The sequence below is a fragment of the Hypanus sabinus genome, chromosome 17 (genome assembly GCF_030144855.1).
Source record: "Hypanus sabinus isolate sHypSab1 chromosome 17, sHypSab1.hap1, whole genome shotgun sequence".
In the NCBI taxonomy this organism is placed as follows: domain Eukaryota; kingdom Metazoa; phylum Chordata; class Chondrichthyes; order Myliobatiformes; family Dasyatidae; genus Hypanus; species Hypanus sabinus.
The window spans coordinates 10,931,079-10,948,066 of NC_082722.1; the positions used below are offsets into that span (position 1 = coordinate 10,931,079).

Below are 16,988 nucleotides of genomic sequence, written 5' to 3' on the forward strand. Positions count from 1 at the left end.
CCAGCTCAGAGCGAGGTCCCAGTAGTCTCAAGTGTGGCCCCTGGTGTACATCAGAAGTACTGCAGTGCTCCCAATTGGCAGGAAAAATCCCTTTTTATCATTATTATGCTTTTGATCATTGTGGTAGATTTAGTGTCCATCTCTAAAGGGCAGGTCGAAAATGCTAAGAGGTTACTGCAGAAGGAAATATTAAACAATGAGATAAAACTCTGCAGAAAAGACAAAAATAAAAATGAAATGTTCCAATGAAAAGCTTTCATTGGAAATGTTTCCAGTGAAAAAATGCTTTGAAGTATTTGTATTTTCTAAAGCATAAACGTCTGTGTTTTTTGATGTGCTTCGCAATAAAAATTTAAAATCCTGACTGATGTTGCGAGTGGGATATTGGGAGAGATTATTTTCTGCATTATGGTTCGTCAGGACATTGAGTACGCTGATCAGCAGCTCCCAGCAGCAGAACTTTTTGAAGGGGGACCACTTAACTACTGGATGGATAGGTCTAGGGAAATGAGGTGGGGGGACGTGTGTGTGTGTGTTCCAGCCAAAAAGATACGTCAAGAGTTGGTCAATGGCTCCCTTGTCCTCCTTTACCATTCCATAAGATCATAGCCACTCTGTAAACTCAGCATCATTTTCTTGCTGTAACTCCTTATCACTCGATTCCCCGCAATCTCCTAGATAGGTAATTCCAAAGAATCATTGTACCTTGAAATTTAACCATGGATGATCAGCCATATTTAAATTCCAATATAGTAAATAGTTATTGCTGTGGGACTCACATTTTTAGAAGTATGACCAGGTCCAACCATTGAAAGAGCTTCGAAGCTATGCACGACCGTCTGCCCTCTCCTGAAGCAGGCTTGTCTGCTCCTGATGGATTTGCAGGGTTTAGGAATCTCACTGGTTCATCCACAGGGTGTGGATGTCACAGGAAATAGCAACATTTATTGTTAACCCTGATTGATTAAGGGCAGAAGACTGGATGGAAATGAATGGCTAAAATATTATCAGGAAAGGTAAAATTTAAAGATGCAATAAATCTCATCAGAAATACAGGTTGTAAGAGTTCCTATTGATTTTTAGAGAAGTTTCAAGTTATGAAGATGACTGTTAATTGTATAGAAAGTGAGTTGGTAGGAAATAAGCTGGCAGATGAATGAAATGAGTATCTTGCATCTTTGTTTTAAACCATGGAGGATGAAAACACCTCAGAAATACTTGTCCATTGGGAATGTTATTATTTGCACGTTTTGTCTTTTGCATGGTTGTCCATCAGTCTTTACTATTTTCCTGTAAGTGTCTCCAAGAAAATGAATCTCAAGGTAGTACATGACATACGAGTACATACTTCAATAATATATTTACTTTGAACTTTGAATTGGGAGTGAGGGAGGAAGAAACTCTGGGAAAATTACTAAAAATGCCAGGGTCACTGTACAGTGCAAATTATTAAAGTGTATACAGGCAAGTCTCTGAGACCTTATAGAAACAATTGGTGAGATACTGGGCAAGTCCGTTTTAATTTTCCTAAATCATCTAGATTTTGGGGAAAGTTCAATGAAATTGGGAAATATTAAATGTAATTCCTTTATCCAAAAAAATGGAGGGAGGCAGAAAGCAAGTATCCATGGGCCAGCTGGCTTGACCATCTGTCAGTGAGAAAATGTTAGATGTTATGGCTGTGAAATTAGAAAAATTCAAGGTCAAAGTCAGTGTGATTTTGTGAAAGGGGAATGACATTTGAAGAATTTGAAAGAACTCTAATAAAGAATCATGTGTTGTGTATAAAGAGGATCCTGTGAATGTGCTAAGACCTGCGGAGAAGTGTCGATAAAAGTTATTATGGAAAGTGAAAACAAGTAACCAAGTAGTGTGGTGAAACACTGTCTTAATAACTGGGAACGAGGTACGCAGGTCCACTGGGAGGATCTAGAACTGTGAGCTTCTGAGGATCCTCGTGACTGCATATACAATAATGTATATTGCAGGGCAAATTGATGCAAAAGCAGTGAGGTAATGCTGAGTGATGGTGAGACCACACTTCCAGTAATGGCCTCTTGTTCAATGAAGGATGGTGAGGGTGGGGTCTGCATAGGGGATCTTGCCAGAGTGAGGTTATGGAGATCTGGAATTAGTGGAGCGCAGATATCTCCGAGGGTTTGGGTGCTGGAGGGGATTACAGGAAAAATGAGGATGAATCCAGTGGAGTATTCGAAAACAAGGTTAAGATTGTATTCCAGCAATCACTTAAAGTCATGTGATGTGCAAACAGTCCCTGCAACCATTAATCCAACACAATTCCTATTTTATTCCCCTCAATTCCCTCCAGTCTCTTATTAGGGCAATTTACAGTGTCCAAGTAACCTCCTACCCAGATGTCCTTGGGATGTGGGAGGAAATCCACACTGACAGCAGTTGAGGTCAGAACTGAATCTAGGTTGCTACCGTTGTGAGGCACTGGCTTGGCCCCATGTGCCGTTCTGCCTTCATTGAGACAGAACAAGCAAGGTTGATGGGTGAGGAACCCCCTGCAAGCCATTCAAATAAATCTCGGATCTACCTTCCCCAGACCAAATTTCTATTTCTACAGCCTCCTTGTTGTTCAGCAGTGTCTCTACTCCTCTGACCACTGGCCTGTCTCCTTTCTGGTTCCAGAGCCGAGAGGCAGAGAATCTCTACACCGGCATCCAGAGTGGAAACTACGACGTTCGCTTTGAGTCGCTGAAGGGGTTGGCTGTTCTCTCCAAGGACATCACCTTTGCCCAGGAGTTCATTAGCAGGGATGGGATCGCTGTGCTGGTCCGCATTGTGGAGAACGGCAATGAGTGAGTAGATGACTGGCCGATGCACACTCAATCCATACCCTGAAGCTTTCTGTCTGATACCCGGACACCCAGCAGTGGGAGCCTTGGGCATTGAAACTCCAATAACGTTGACCCTGAGGTCCCAAGAGGTGAAGGTCTCGCTGCCCACAAACAGATACCCCAAAGACAAGGCACCAACTGGCCCTAATAAAATCACAGCCAGTGCACTGATCCCAATGTAACTTTCACCCTAAGGCTCTGAAATTTGCTAACCTGTCCCCAACAAGCAATAAGACTAAACATAATCGGAAACATAGGGGCAAACTTTACAATAAATTAGATGATCCACTTCAGCATAGTGGTCACAACCTCCAAAACCAGTTTACTCAAGAATCAAGTGCAGCACAGTAGTGTAGTGGTTAGCACAAAGCTTTTTGGTGCAGGTGACGAGGGTTCAATTCTCCCCCCCCCCCCGCTGCCTGGAAGGAGTTTGTATGTTTTTCCTGTGACCGCGTGCGATTCCCTCGGGTGCTCTGGTTTCTTCCTACAGTCCAAAGATGTACCAGTTAATTGGACATTGTAGATTGTCCTGTCATAGGATTAAATTGTGGAATTGTGGCTCAAAGGGCCTATTGCACACTGTATCTCAATAAATAAACAAACTTTACTTGCCATATACTTCTATATGTATTAGAATTTGCTGTGATGTTGAAGCAATGCGCAACAAAACAACAGTCAACAATTACAAGGGCAAAGAATTACTTTAAAAAAAAAACCTGAAGGATAAAGTACAGATTTGGAATAAAATGTCTATAAATACATAAATACTCGCATGCATTTACAAAGTTAATGTTATTATAAAAAGTGTTTTTAAGTGTCTATGGTGCAGTGCAGTGATGAGATAATAGAGGGAGGTGGGAGGTTGATGAGAATAGTTGATCAGACTAACTGCCTGAAGAAACTTTAAAGATGGTATAAAGTTCTTGTTTTAGTAGCCCTACAGTGCTTTCCAGACAGCAGCTTTTGGAAAAGGCAGTTTACAGGATGGACAGTGTCCACAATGATTTATTACCTAGAAACATAGAAAACCTACAGCACAATATAGGTCCTTCGGCCCACAATGCTGTGCCAAACATGTACTTACTTTAGAAATTACCTCAGGTTACCCACAGCCCTCTATTATTCTAAGCTCCATGTACCTATGCAGGAGTCTCTTAAAAGACCCTCTCGTATCCGCCGCCATCACCGTTGCTGGTAGCCCATTCCACCCACTCACCACTCTCTGAGTAAAAAAAACTTTCCCTTGACATCTCCTCTGTACCTACTTCCAAGCACCTTAAAACTCTGCCCTCTCATGTTAGCCATTTCAGCCCTGGGAAAAACCCTCTGACTATCCACACAATCAATTCCTCTCATCATCTTATACACCTCCATCAGGTCACCTCTCATCCTCCATTGCTCCAAGGGAAAAAGGCCGAGTCCACTCAACCTATTCTCATAAGGCATGCTCCCCAATCCAGGCAATATCCTTGTAAATCTCCTCTGCACCCTTTCTATGGCTTCCATATCCTTCCTGTAGTGAGGCGACCAGAACTGAGCACAGTACTCCAAGTGGGGTCTGACCAGGGTCCTATATAGCTGCAACATTACCTCTTGGCTCTTAAACTCAATCCCACGGTTGATGAAGGTCAATGCACTGTATGCATTCTTAACCAGAGTCAACCTGCACAGCAGCTTTGAGCGTCCTATGGACTCGGACCCCAAGATCCCTCTGATCCTCCACACTGCCAAGAGTCTTACCATTAATACTATATTCTGCCATCATATTTGACCTACTAAAATGAACCATCTCATACTTAACTGGGTTGAACTCTATCTGCCACTTCTCAGCCCAGTTTTGCATCCTATTGATGTCCCGCTGTAACCTCTGACAGCCCTCCACACTATCCACAACCTTTGTGTCATCAGAAAATTTACTAACCCATCCCTCCACTTCCTCATCCAGGTCTTTTATAAAAAATCATGAAGGGGTCCCAGAACAGATCCCTGAGACACACCACTAGTCACCAATTTCCATTCAGAATATGACCTGTCTACAACCACTCTTTGCCTTCTGTAGGCAAGCTAATTCTGGATCCACAAAGCAAGGTCCCCTTGGATCCCATGCCTCCTTACATTCTCAATAAGCCTTGCATGGGTTACCTTATCAATTGCTATGTTGAAATCCATATATACTACATCTACTGCTCTACCTTCATCAACGTGTTTAGTCATATCCTCAAAAAATTCAATCAGGCTCGTAAGGCACAACCTGCCTTTTACAAAGCCATGCTGACTATTCCTAATAATATTATACCTCTCCCAATGTTATTAAATCCTGCCTCTCAGGATCTTTTCCATCAACTGAAGTAAGACTGACTGGTCTATAATTTCCTGGGCTCTCTCTACTCACTTTCTTCAATAAGGGAACAATGGCTGCAACCCTCCAGTCCTTCGGACCCTCTCCCATCCCCATTGATGATGCAAGGATCATTGCCAGAGGCTCAGCAATCTCCTCACTCACCTCCCACAGTAGTCTGGGGTATATCTTGTCTGGTCCCAGTGTCTTATCCAACTTGATGCTTTCCAAAAGCTCCAGCACAACCTCTTTCTTAATGTCTATACACTCAAGCTTTTCAGTCCACTGTAAGTCATCCAAACAATCACCAAAGTCTTTTTCCGTAGTAAATACTGAAGCAAAGCATTCAATAAGTATCTCTGCTATCTCCTCCAGTTCCATACACACTTTTCCACTGTCACACTTGATTGGTCCTATTCTCTTACGTCTTATCCGCTTGCTCTTCACATACTTGTAGAACGCCTTGGAGTTTTCCTTAATCCTGCTCGCCAAGGCCTTCTCATGGCCCATTCTAGCTCTCTTAATTTCATTCTTAAACTCCTTCCTGCTAGCCTTATAACTTTCTAAATCTCTATCATTACCTAGTTTTTTGAATCTTTCATAAGCTTTTCTTTTCTTCTTGACTCAATTTTCAACTGTACTGCTGAAGGGCTTCATCTTGAAATGTCAGCTGTACTCTTTTTCCATTGATGCTGCCTGGCCTGCTGAGTTCTTCCAGCATTTTGTGTGTGTTGCTTGGATTTCCGGCATCCACATATTTTCTCTTGATTGCTTTTTCTTGAATGTTTGGCTGTTTATGAGCCAAATTGCCAGCTAGGTGGAAGGTGTGCAAGCAGTCGGCCAGTTTCGAACTGGGGACCACTCTCCCCGAAGTCCTGTGTGGAAGCCACAACACCCCGGTCGGCCAATGTGAAACATGTTAAAAGGAATTCATGAAATCTTCGTCACTTTTTTTTTGTCCTGGACAGATACGTGCCTTGCAGTGATGACCTTATTAGCTGACCTGACAGTTCACTGTAGTTTTTATATATTGTGAGAGAGTGCTGCACCAAACCAGACAGTAATGGCTGATGCTCTTGATGATGGGAGTGTGGAACTGCACCAGTAGGTTCTGAGGAATTTTACCAACTCTGCATGAAGTACATCCTCTGTGACTGAGTTGTAATTCTCCTACATGATGTCCTGTGAAACAGCAATGTCCAGGAAGCTGAATATTGAAACAATGATAATGTTGATAATGAGTGGCTGGAGAGGAGACCATTTCTCCTTCAGGCAACATGTATTTCCCCCTCCAAATTTGTAAACATGACTGCTGCTTCAGCAATTTTTTTTTTGAAGAGAGCAATGTTTAGCCTGATCTCTCTGGTGTACATAAATGTGAGTGGAAGTGAGTGAAGACATGGATCAGGTCAATGTGGCTCAAGGCTGACCCTTATACAATCGAGTTTTATCTACTACCAGCATGGAAGAGAAGATGAAAAGAAGGCATGTTTATACAGCGCTGGGTGCAACCATCCATCCCTGTGTTAACTGTGCTGGAGTTGGGGGACAGTCTATGTGAGTGGGGGTGGGGGAGCAACGGGGCTTACTTTGCTGTAGTTGTTTCTTTGTGTGTTGTGGTCTGTGTTCTTCTGCTGGCTACAGTGGACAGACTAGGTTGCTGCGGCGACACTTGCGGACTGCCCCCAGTTGTCTTGGTTGTAACACAGACAAAATATTTCACTATATGCTAACGTGCGCACAAGATAAATGAATCTGAACATGATCGTCCCAGCAATGAATGTTCTGCACTCGTAAGGAACAGGTGATAAACGGATCAGGAGCCATGTTGAATATTGGGCGCAGGAGTGAAACATTTCTGACCTCACGGCGATGACTAGCGGGTTATGAGCTGCATCATTTATGATCTTATTGAGTTGGAATTGGAAATGGTTTGTTGTTGCTTCATTACCGAGATGCAGTAAAAAGCATGTCGTTTTTACTGTTCATACAGATCAAATAATTGCACAGTGCATCGAGGACTGAGGGCACAGCCTCAGAATTCAAGGACGTCACTTTAGAAAACAGATGACCTGTAGCTGGGATTGGTGAATCTGGAGGCAAAGTCATTTACAAGCAGATGTTGATAGGTACTTGATTAGTAAGGGTATCAAAGGTCATCGGGTATATTTAAGGCAGAGGTTGATAGATTCTTCATTGGTCAGGAAATGGGGTTGAGTGGAAAATTGGATCAGCCATGATGAAATGGCAGAGCAAACTCAATGAGCCAAATGATCTGGTTCTGCTCCTATATCTTATGGTCTGATGCTTACAAGGAGAAAGAAGGCAGGAGAATGGGGTTAAGAGGGATAATAAATCAGCCATGATGGAATGGCAGAGCAGACTCAATGGGCCAAATAGCCAAATTCTGTTCCTGTGTCCTTTGGTGTACGTGCCAAAGCAGTAACAGAATGCAGCATAAAGTGTAACAGCAATGGAGTGCACTGCAGGGAGACAGTCAGCTGCAAGATCATAACCAGATGCAGTTTCTTAGCAAAACATACTCAGTGGTGTAGTCATACCGCACAGAACTAGATCCTTCAGCCAAACTCATCCACATCCCGTTGGCTCGTATCACTCTGTATAACTGTCTTTGTTATTGTATTTGCAACCACCACTTCCTCTGGCAGCTTGTTCACCTTCAGTTCAAAATAAATGTATTATCAAAGAACATGTCACCATTTACTACTCTGAGATTCATTTCCTTGTGGGCATTCACAGTAGATGCAAATAAATATATTGGTGGTCGCTCATCGTATTGGACGATGACAGAGGAAACCTGTGCAGGAGAGTTTTTAAAGTGGAAAAACTGTTCCATTTTCTCACTCTCAGAAGTCTGGGTCCAGAGGTACGATCAAGCTTCACAAACAGACCTCTTCCTTGGTAACAGTGGATGACCACGACATCTTCTGTGCCTCGTTATGCTCTTCACTCTCCATGGAGCGTTGCAGTTTTGCCTTCCTGGCCATTGGATCTCACTGTAGATCTCATCCACCCTGTCCACCAGATCTGACTTCAAATGCTAGGACAGGCAAGTCCCTATCTCATGGGGTATGAGGCCTCACCTGGTTTAGCCTGCCTGTCGAAGCGGTGTTACTGCTGTCCCAAGCAAACAGCTACTTGGAGTCACAGGTGAGAGCTGAGTCTCCAGTGGGGACTAAAAGTGAGTGAGCTGTCCCGGAATGACAAGCCCCTTCACCAGAGGTGATACCCCTCCCTATCACCCCATACACCACTACAGAATTAGTGAACAACTACACTCAAACAAAGAGGAAAAACATTGCCCTCAGGTCCCTTCTAAATCTTCTCCCCTCTCCCCTTAAATCTATGCCTTCTAGTTTTCATCTCCCCTACCCTAGGGAAAACACTGTCACCATTCACTTTATCCATGATTTTATAAACCTCTGTTACTCAGGAGTGGGGGGGGGGGGGGGGGGGGAGAGTCCCATCTATCCCGTCTCTTCCTATCACTCAAGCCTTCCAGTCCCAGTAACTACATTGTGAATCCTTTCTGACATCCTTCCTGTAGCTATGTGATCAGAACTGTGCACGGTAACCACTGCCTTACGTCTTCAGTATCCCAGGTTGAATCCTGACCCTGAACACTATCTGCGTGGAGTTTGCATGTTCTTGCTGTGACTTCGTGGATATTGTCCAGATGCTCCAGTTCCTCCAACATTCCCAAAGCTTTGTGGTTTGGGAGGTGAAATGATGCCAGATGTTGCCCCCATTGTGTGTGTGTGTGTATGTGGTAGAATCTGGGGGAGAGCTGGGGTACACGAGAATGTGATATTAATGTATGGTGAGTATAAGTAAGTCTTTGATCGGTGTAGGCTCAGTGGGCTGAGGGCCTGTTCCTGTGATGCATTCCAGTCTTCCAAGGACCCTCCACTCCTTCGACCCCTTCATCATTTGCTCACATGCATATGCAGCAGTTTTCAAAGAGGTTCTCTGATGTCTTCCTGTGTCTTTCAGCACTGGTGAGAGCTTGGCCCACACTCTGAACGCATTCATAGAGTTAATGGAACACGGCGTCGTCTCCTGGGAAACACTCACCCCCGTTTTCATTAAGAAGGTAACCACCTGGTTTAAAAGCCAAAGAACTGCAGATGGTGGAAGTCTGAAATAAAAATAGAAAAAAACTAGAAACACTCAGCAAGCCATTCAAAATCAATGTTGAGATTATTGTCATCTGCACAAGTCTGTGTGCGCACAGGCATAATGAGAAACTTGCAGCAGCTGCAGAGGCAAATAACACACCCTAAACACTATTTCCATCATCTGCAGGATCACCTAATATTCACAAGAAAAACACATAAATTATACACAAATTTTATAAGAAAGAAAACAAAAAGAGGTCTATTTTAGTGCAAAGTGATCAAAGCAGTCACAATATTATTAAAACTGTAGTGTTCAGGGATGTTGGCCAGCAGGTTTAGGAAAGATTCACATTTATTTGTCACACGCACATTGAAGCAGAGTGAAATATGTCATTTGCACGAACAACCCATTCAACCTAAGGATGTGCTGGGGGCAGCCCACAAATGTTGCATTCTGGTGCCAACGTGACATTCCCACAATGCTCAGCAGAACAACACAGAACACAGTGAGCAACAACAACAAAACAAGCCGTGTTCCTCCCTCCCTCCCACCCACACACATATACAGATCTCTAACCCCAGAACAGGCTTAAGTCTCCAGCCTCCAGCCTCCAAACTCCAGCGGACTCAGGCCTGTAGACACAACCTCAATGCATTCATAAAAATTCACAGACTATGCTTCAGCCAACGGACCTCAACTTCCAGATTTCAAATCTGGGGCCTTGTTCCCAGGACACACTGATCTGCAAACACTAGGCCTCTGACTTGGAACTCATCAGTGAACTGAATGGTTAACGGGAAGTAGTATTGTGATCCTGGTGGGAGCCTGGCAGCATTGATGGAGAGAAACAGAATTAATGTTTCCAGTCACCCAGCTTCCTGTGAGATGTGGGTGTCACTGGGTTCTGTTGCCTCTAGTCACTTGGCCTCTGGGACCACACTTCATTAGGTTAGGTATTGGATGTCAGATGAGCGATTGAGCAGTGCCATTCCTCATGGTATACATACAGAGATCCACTTTATACAGTGGATAACCCCTGGTCATCTCTCTACCTGATCTGACGATAAGGTATTATGATACTGTCTTTGCTGAGTAGGAGGCCCTCACTCTGAGCTGTGGACTTCCTTGCCCTGGATAGATTAGAACACGTACAGTGTGGGGTAATGCGAGGTGATGGGGTGGCATCATATTCCCAAAGGGAAAATGGAGAACATAGGTTTAATTAGTCAGGGAGTACCCAAGCCAAAAGCTATCCCCTTGCCAAATGTGGAGGGTGGTCAGGGTTAGGGGTTAGTGTCTTGAGTATCATTCAGATCTGACTGTCAGCCGCAGCACTACAGTGATGTGTTCTGTCTGGTTCTGCAAGCATGGCAGTCAGTGGGGAAAATGGACTGTGCCCATGGTTCAGTAAGGGGCTCTATGGAGCATTATGACCGAGGAAGGAAAGAATGACCTCAGTATTGGCGGGAAGATGAACTCCGCAGCTGAGGAAGCTAGACAGACGGTCCTGCATCGTCCCTGGGCTGGAATTGTTTGGTGGGTCAATGGTGGGGGAAGTATACACCCAGTATTTAAACTGTGCCGTTTCTACCTTTGGAGAATTTGGTGCTGAAATCTGAAGGAGCTGCAGCTCAGGTATTCTAGTTTCACAGGAAGAAGAATATAATAATTCTTATAGCTGAAGTAAAAAAGATTGAACAACCAGTGTGGGGGTGGGGGAGCACTGCTGCATGTAACCTTTCACCTTTAGCCACTGACCTTAATTGTACCTGTTTAGATTGCAGGCTTTGTGAACAAGTCTGCCATGGACGCATCAATCCAGCAGTTGTCCCTGGCCTGCCTGGAGAGTATGGTGCTCAGCAGCAGTTACCTGTTCCAGCTGGTGAAGAATGAGGTGACCCTGGACAGGCTGATCTCGCACCTACAAGTGTAAGTGGCAGTCATAACAAATCAGCGGTCTGCCCACTCCCAGAAACTCCACATTGCTTCCCAAGCAGGAGATGACTGACTCTGGCACAAGATCCAGTTTCATGGCAATGGCAAGGACAGCTATGGATGGGGGCCTTCCAACTATTGGCCATGGTAGTTGCTGGGTCTGTAGCAATGGTGGTAGTTCTGCAATAAGCTTTTGGAAATGGCTGTCAGGTACTTTATCAGCTGCAGAGGAGAGAAAAATATAGAATGTAGGGCAGGACAGTACAGGAACAAGCCCTTCAGCCCACCAAGATGTGCTGTCTAATTAAGCTATGAATTAGAGCAACGCAAACAAAACTGGAGGAACTCAGCAGACCAGGCGGTATCTATGGAGGGGAGTAAACAATCAACATTTCAGACTGAGACCGCTTTGGCACGAAACATCAACTGTTTCCCTCCATAGATGCTGCCTGACTTGCCGAGTTCCTCCAACGTTTTGTGCGTGAATGTGTGTTGCTCTGAATTTCCAGCATCAGCCTAACATCTTGTGTTTAAACTAGTAGCCTAATGCCTTTCTAAACTAATTCCTTCTGCCAACACAATCCCTCCATTCTTTGCACATTCCTCTGCTTATCTAAAAGCTTCTTAAAAACCTGTATTGTACTTGCCTTCACTATATGCACAGCAGAACAATCCTAGTACCCAACACTTTCTCTGTTTGAAAACAAACATGCCTAAATACCTCTTAGAACTTAAATATACCCTAAATGAACACCCTCTAGGGGCTTCCCTTCCTCCACCATCAACTCTGCTCTCAAATGCACCTCTCCCATTTCATGCACATCTGCTCTCACCCCATCCTCCTGCCACCCCACTGGGGATAGGGTTCCTCTTGTCCTCACCTACCACTCCACCAGCCTCCGTGTCCAACATATAATTCTCTGTAACTTCCGCCATCTCCAATGAGATCCCACCACCAAAGCACATCTTTCCCTCCTCCCCACTTTCTGCTTTCCACAGGGATCACTCCCTAAGCAACTCCCTTGTCCATTCGTTTCCCCATCCCTTCCCACCAATCTCCCTCCTGGCACTTATCCTTGTAAACGGAACAAGTGCTACACCTGCCCTTACACTTCCTCCCTCGGCACCATTCAGGGCCCCAGACATTCCTTCCAGATGAGGCGACACTTCACCTGTGAGTTGGCTGGTGTGGTATACTGTGTCCAGTGCTCCAGGTGTGGCCTTTTATATATTGGTCAGACCCGACGCAGACTGGGAGACCGGTTCACTGAACACCTGCGCTCTGTACACCAGAGAAAGCAGGATCTCCCAGTGACCACACATTTTAATTCCATGTGCCATTCCCATTCTGATAAGTCTATCCATGGCCTCCTCTATAGTCAAGATGAAGCCACACTCAGGTTAGAGGAACAACACCTTATATTCCGTCTGGGTAGCCTCCAACCTGATGGCTTGAACATTGATTTCTCTAACTTCTGTTAATGCCCCACCTCCCTTTCTTACCCCATCCCTTATTTATTTATTTATTATCCCCTCCCCTTTTGGTTTCTCTTTTTTCTCTCTCTGCCCCTCTCACAATCTTGCCTGCTCTTCATCTCCCTCTACTGCTCCCCTCCCCCTTTCTTTCTCCCATTTTCCCATATAACCCGATAACAATTACAGCACGGAAACAGGCCATCTTGGCCCTTCTAGTCCATGCCAAACGTTTACTCTCACCTAGTCCCACTGACCTGCACTCAGCCTATAACCCTCCATTCTTTTCCTGTCCATATACCTATCCAATTTTACTTTAAATGACAATACCGAACCTGCCTCAACCACTTCTACTGCAAGCTCATTCCAAACAGCTACCACTCTCTGAGTAAAGAAATTCCCCCTTATGTTACCCTTAAACTTTTGCCCCCTAACTCTCAAATCATGTCCTCTTGTTTGAATCTCCCCTACTCTCAATGGAAAAAGCCTATCCATGTCAACTTGATCTATCCCCCTCATTATTTTAAATACCTCTATCAAGTCCCCCCCTCAATCTTCTATGCTCCAAAGAATAAAGACCTAACTTGTTCAACCTTTCCCTGTAACTTAGGTGCTGAAACCCAGGTAACATTCTAGTAAATCTTCTTTGTGATCTCTCTATTTTATTGACATCTTTCCTATAATTCGGTGACCAGAACTGTGCACAATACTCTAAATTCGGTCTTACCAATGCCTTGTACAATTTTAACATTACATCCCAACTCCTATACTCAATGCTCTGATTTATAAAGGCCAGCATACCAAAAGCTTTCTTCACCACCCTATCCAGATGAGATTCCACCTTCAGGGAACTATGCACCATTATTCCTAGATCACTCTGTTCTACTGCATTCTTCAATGCCTTACTATTTACCATGTATGTCCTATTTGGATTATTCCTACCAAAATATAGCAACTGACACTTATCAGCATTAAACTCCATCTGCCATCTTTCAGCCCACTCTTCTAACTGGCCTAAATCTCTCTGCAAGTTTTGAAAACCTACTTCATTATCCACAACGGTTCCTACTTTAGTATCATCTGAATACTTACTAATCCAATTTACCACCCCATCATCCAGATCATTAATGTATATGACAAACAATATTGGACCCAGTACAGATCCCTGATGCACCCCACTAGTCACTGGCCTCCAACCTGACAAACAGTTATCCACCACTATTCTCTGGCATCTTCCATCTAGCCACTGTTGAATCCATTTTACTACTTCAATATTAATACCTAATGATTGAACCTTCTGTGCAGAACCTTGTCAAAGGCCTGACTAAAGTCCATATAGACAACATCCACTGCTTTACCCTCGTTAGCTTTCCTCGTAAACTCTTCAAAAACTTTAGTAAGATTTGTCTAACATGACCTTCTTCGCACAAATCCATGCTGACTAATCCTGATCAGACCCTGTCTATCCAGATAATTATATATACCATCTCTAAGAATACTTTCCATTAATTTACCCACCACTGATGTCAAACTGACAGGCCTATATTTGCTAGGTTTACTCTTAGAACACTTTTTAAACAATGGAACCACATGAGCAATATGCCAATCCTCCCCATTTCTAATGACATTTGAAATATTTCTGTCAGAGCCCCTGCTATTTCTACACCAACTTAATTCAAGGTCCTAGGGAATATCCTGTCAGGATCCGGAGATTTATCCACTTTTATATTCCTTAAAAGCACCAGTACTTCCTCCTCTTTAAGGGACCAATTTTATCCCTCACTATCCTTTTGCTATTAATATAACTGTAGAAACCCTTTGGATTTATTTTCACCTTACTTGCCAAAGCAACCTCGTATCTTCTTTTAGCTTTTCTAATTTCTTTCTTAAGATTCTTTTTACATTTTTTATATTCCTCCAGCACCTCATTTACTCCATGCTGCCTATTTTTATTGAAGAGCTCTCTCTTTTTCTGAACCAAGTTTCCAATATCTCTTGAAAACCATGGCTTTCTCAAACTTTTAATCTTTCCTTTCAACCTAACAGGAACATAAAGATTCTGTACCCTCAAAATTTCACCTTTAAATGACCTTCATTTCTCTATTACATCCTTCCCATAGAACAAATTGTCCCAATCCACTCCTTCTAAATCCTTTCCCATCTCCTCAAAGTTAGCCTTTTTCCAATCAAAAATCTCAACCCTGGGTCCAGTCCTATCCTTCTCCATAATTATATTGAAACTAATGGTATTGTGATCACTGGACCCGAAGTGCTCCCCAACACGTACCTCTGTCACCTGACCTATTTCATTCCCTAACAGAAGATCCAACACTGCCCCTTTTCTAGTTAGTACCTCTATGTATTGCTACAGAAAACTATCCTGCACACATTTTACAAACTCCAAACCATCCAGCACTTTTACAGAATGGGCTTCCCAGTCTATGTGTGATAAATTAAAATCTCCCACAATCACAACCTTGTGCTTACCATGATCCTTTCCCTTCTCCAGCTCTGTATCCCTTTTGCCAATCAACTTTCCAGCTCTTAGCTTTATCCCTCCCCCTCCTGTCTTCTATCATTATGCATTTCCCCCTCCCCCTCCCACTTTCAAATCTCTTACTATCTTTTCTTTCAGTTAGTCCTGACAAAGGGTCTCGGCTCAAAACATCGACTGGACTTCTTCCTATAGATGCTGCCTGGCCTACTGCGTTTTGTGTGTGTTGCCCTCCAGTAGTGGACATTTTCTGGGTGAAAAGAATACCTGCTGTCTACTCAGCCTTTCCTTGTAACACCTGTCCTCTAATCCGGGCAGCATCCTCTCCAAAGCATGTCCTTCCTGTTACAGGGATGACCAGAATTCAGTGCAGTTCTCCAGGTGTGGCCTAACCAGACTTTTGTAAAGCTGCAGCTTAACTTTCTGACTCTTGAACTCAGTGCCTCGACTAATAAAGGCAAGCACGTCGTACATCACATTTACCCCCCCCCCCCCCTCTCAACTTGTGCAGCCTCTTCTGGGAGGCCTGCCTTCAACCCAGAGAAAGAAGGCCATAGCACTGGTAGGGTCAACAAGGTGTGCTCGATCTGAGGATTGTCTGAATAAACATCTTTGGATGTCCACTCTCCTTCCAAAGCTCCTGCAGCCTTATTGTGTTCTGGAGTCAGCCTTACCCCTCAGCTGAGGGGCTCCCAGTGATACTCCTGAAGGTGAAGATCACTCCCTCCTTCCATAACCTGATGACCCTCCTCTTTCCCTGTCTCCCATGGTCCACTCTCCTCACCTAACAAATACCTTCTTCTTTCACCCTTTTCCACCTATCACCTCCCCCACCCACTCACCTTCCCCCCTCACCTCACTTGGAGCTTGTATCCTGTTCCCTCTCTTCCCCCCCCCCCAGCTTATTCTTTCTCAGGCTTCTTCCCCTTCCTTTCCAATGCTGACGAAGGGCCTCATCCTGAAATGTTCCTCTCCATAGATGCAGCCCAACCTGCTGAGTTCCCCCAGTGTTTTGTGTGTCTGGCTCTGGATTTCCAGCATCTGTAGAATCTCTTGTATTTATAAAGAAGAACTCCTTTCTCTCTTCCTATTACATTGCATAGTATTGTGCAGTAGTCCTCATTCACACCATGTTCTCTTTAATGGACCATGTTCTACCCGATTGTCGTCTGGATGTGCTGCTTTAATCATTTACCAGCACAAGTACTGGAGGCTGAGTTTTTTTTCCTCTTTCCATTTCTCCGTCCTTCCTGTGCATTGATCTGAGAACCACCTTATCCAGCTTCCACCTGGAATTATTCTGAGCTGTGAGTTCTGGAAGAGATTTCTCAGGGAGCAGGAGAGAAGCTCCTGTATATCTGGGACTCTGCTTCCCAGACACTGATTAAAAGAATTAATGTTGAGACCAGTTGAGTCATTTTTAGATCAGGGTGGGCTTCATCTCAGCCTCCAACTCACCGTGGGTAGTTTACACAATTCAGAAATGAATCACTTGCCATGACTGGGAATCAGAATCTACATGCTCAAGCCATATCCCACCAGGATTGCAAGATGTTATGTGTCTCCAGGACTGTAGATGGCAGTGCAATCCACTTTAGCGCATACGGCCATCCAGTCCAAGGCTGTGCTGAACATATACCTCACCTGCCTTCATTAATTCCACATCACTCTACACTTTGCTCATTCAGTATCCGACCAGCTGCCTCTTAACAGTTGTTACTGTTCCCACCTCCTCTGGAGGATC

General features: G+C 44.1%; 1 protein-coding gene across 2 annotated transcripts in view; it reads left to right on the forward strand.

Annotated features, from left to right (window-relative positions):
* elmo3 (engulfment and cell motility 3) overlaps positions 1 to 16,988 on the forward strand; it is a 139,755-nt gene that overhangs the window by 57,922 nt on the left and 64,845 nt on the right. For both annotated transcript variants that reach the window (XM_059992528.1, XM_059992526.1), the window contains exons 6-8: positions 2,656 to 2,825; positions 9,217 to 9,316; positions 11,120 to 11,271. In XM_059992528.1, coding sequence (XP_059848511.1) covers positions 2,656 to 2,825; positions 9,217 to 9,316; positions 11,120 to 11,271 — 422 coding nt within the window. The remainder of the gene's footprint in view (positions 1 to 2,655; positions 2,826 to 9,216; positions 9,317 to 11,119; positions 11,272 to 16,988) is intronic.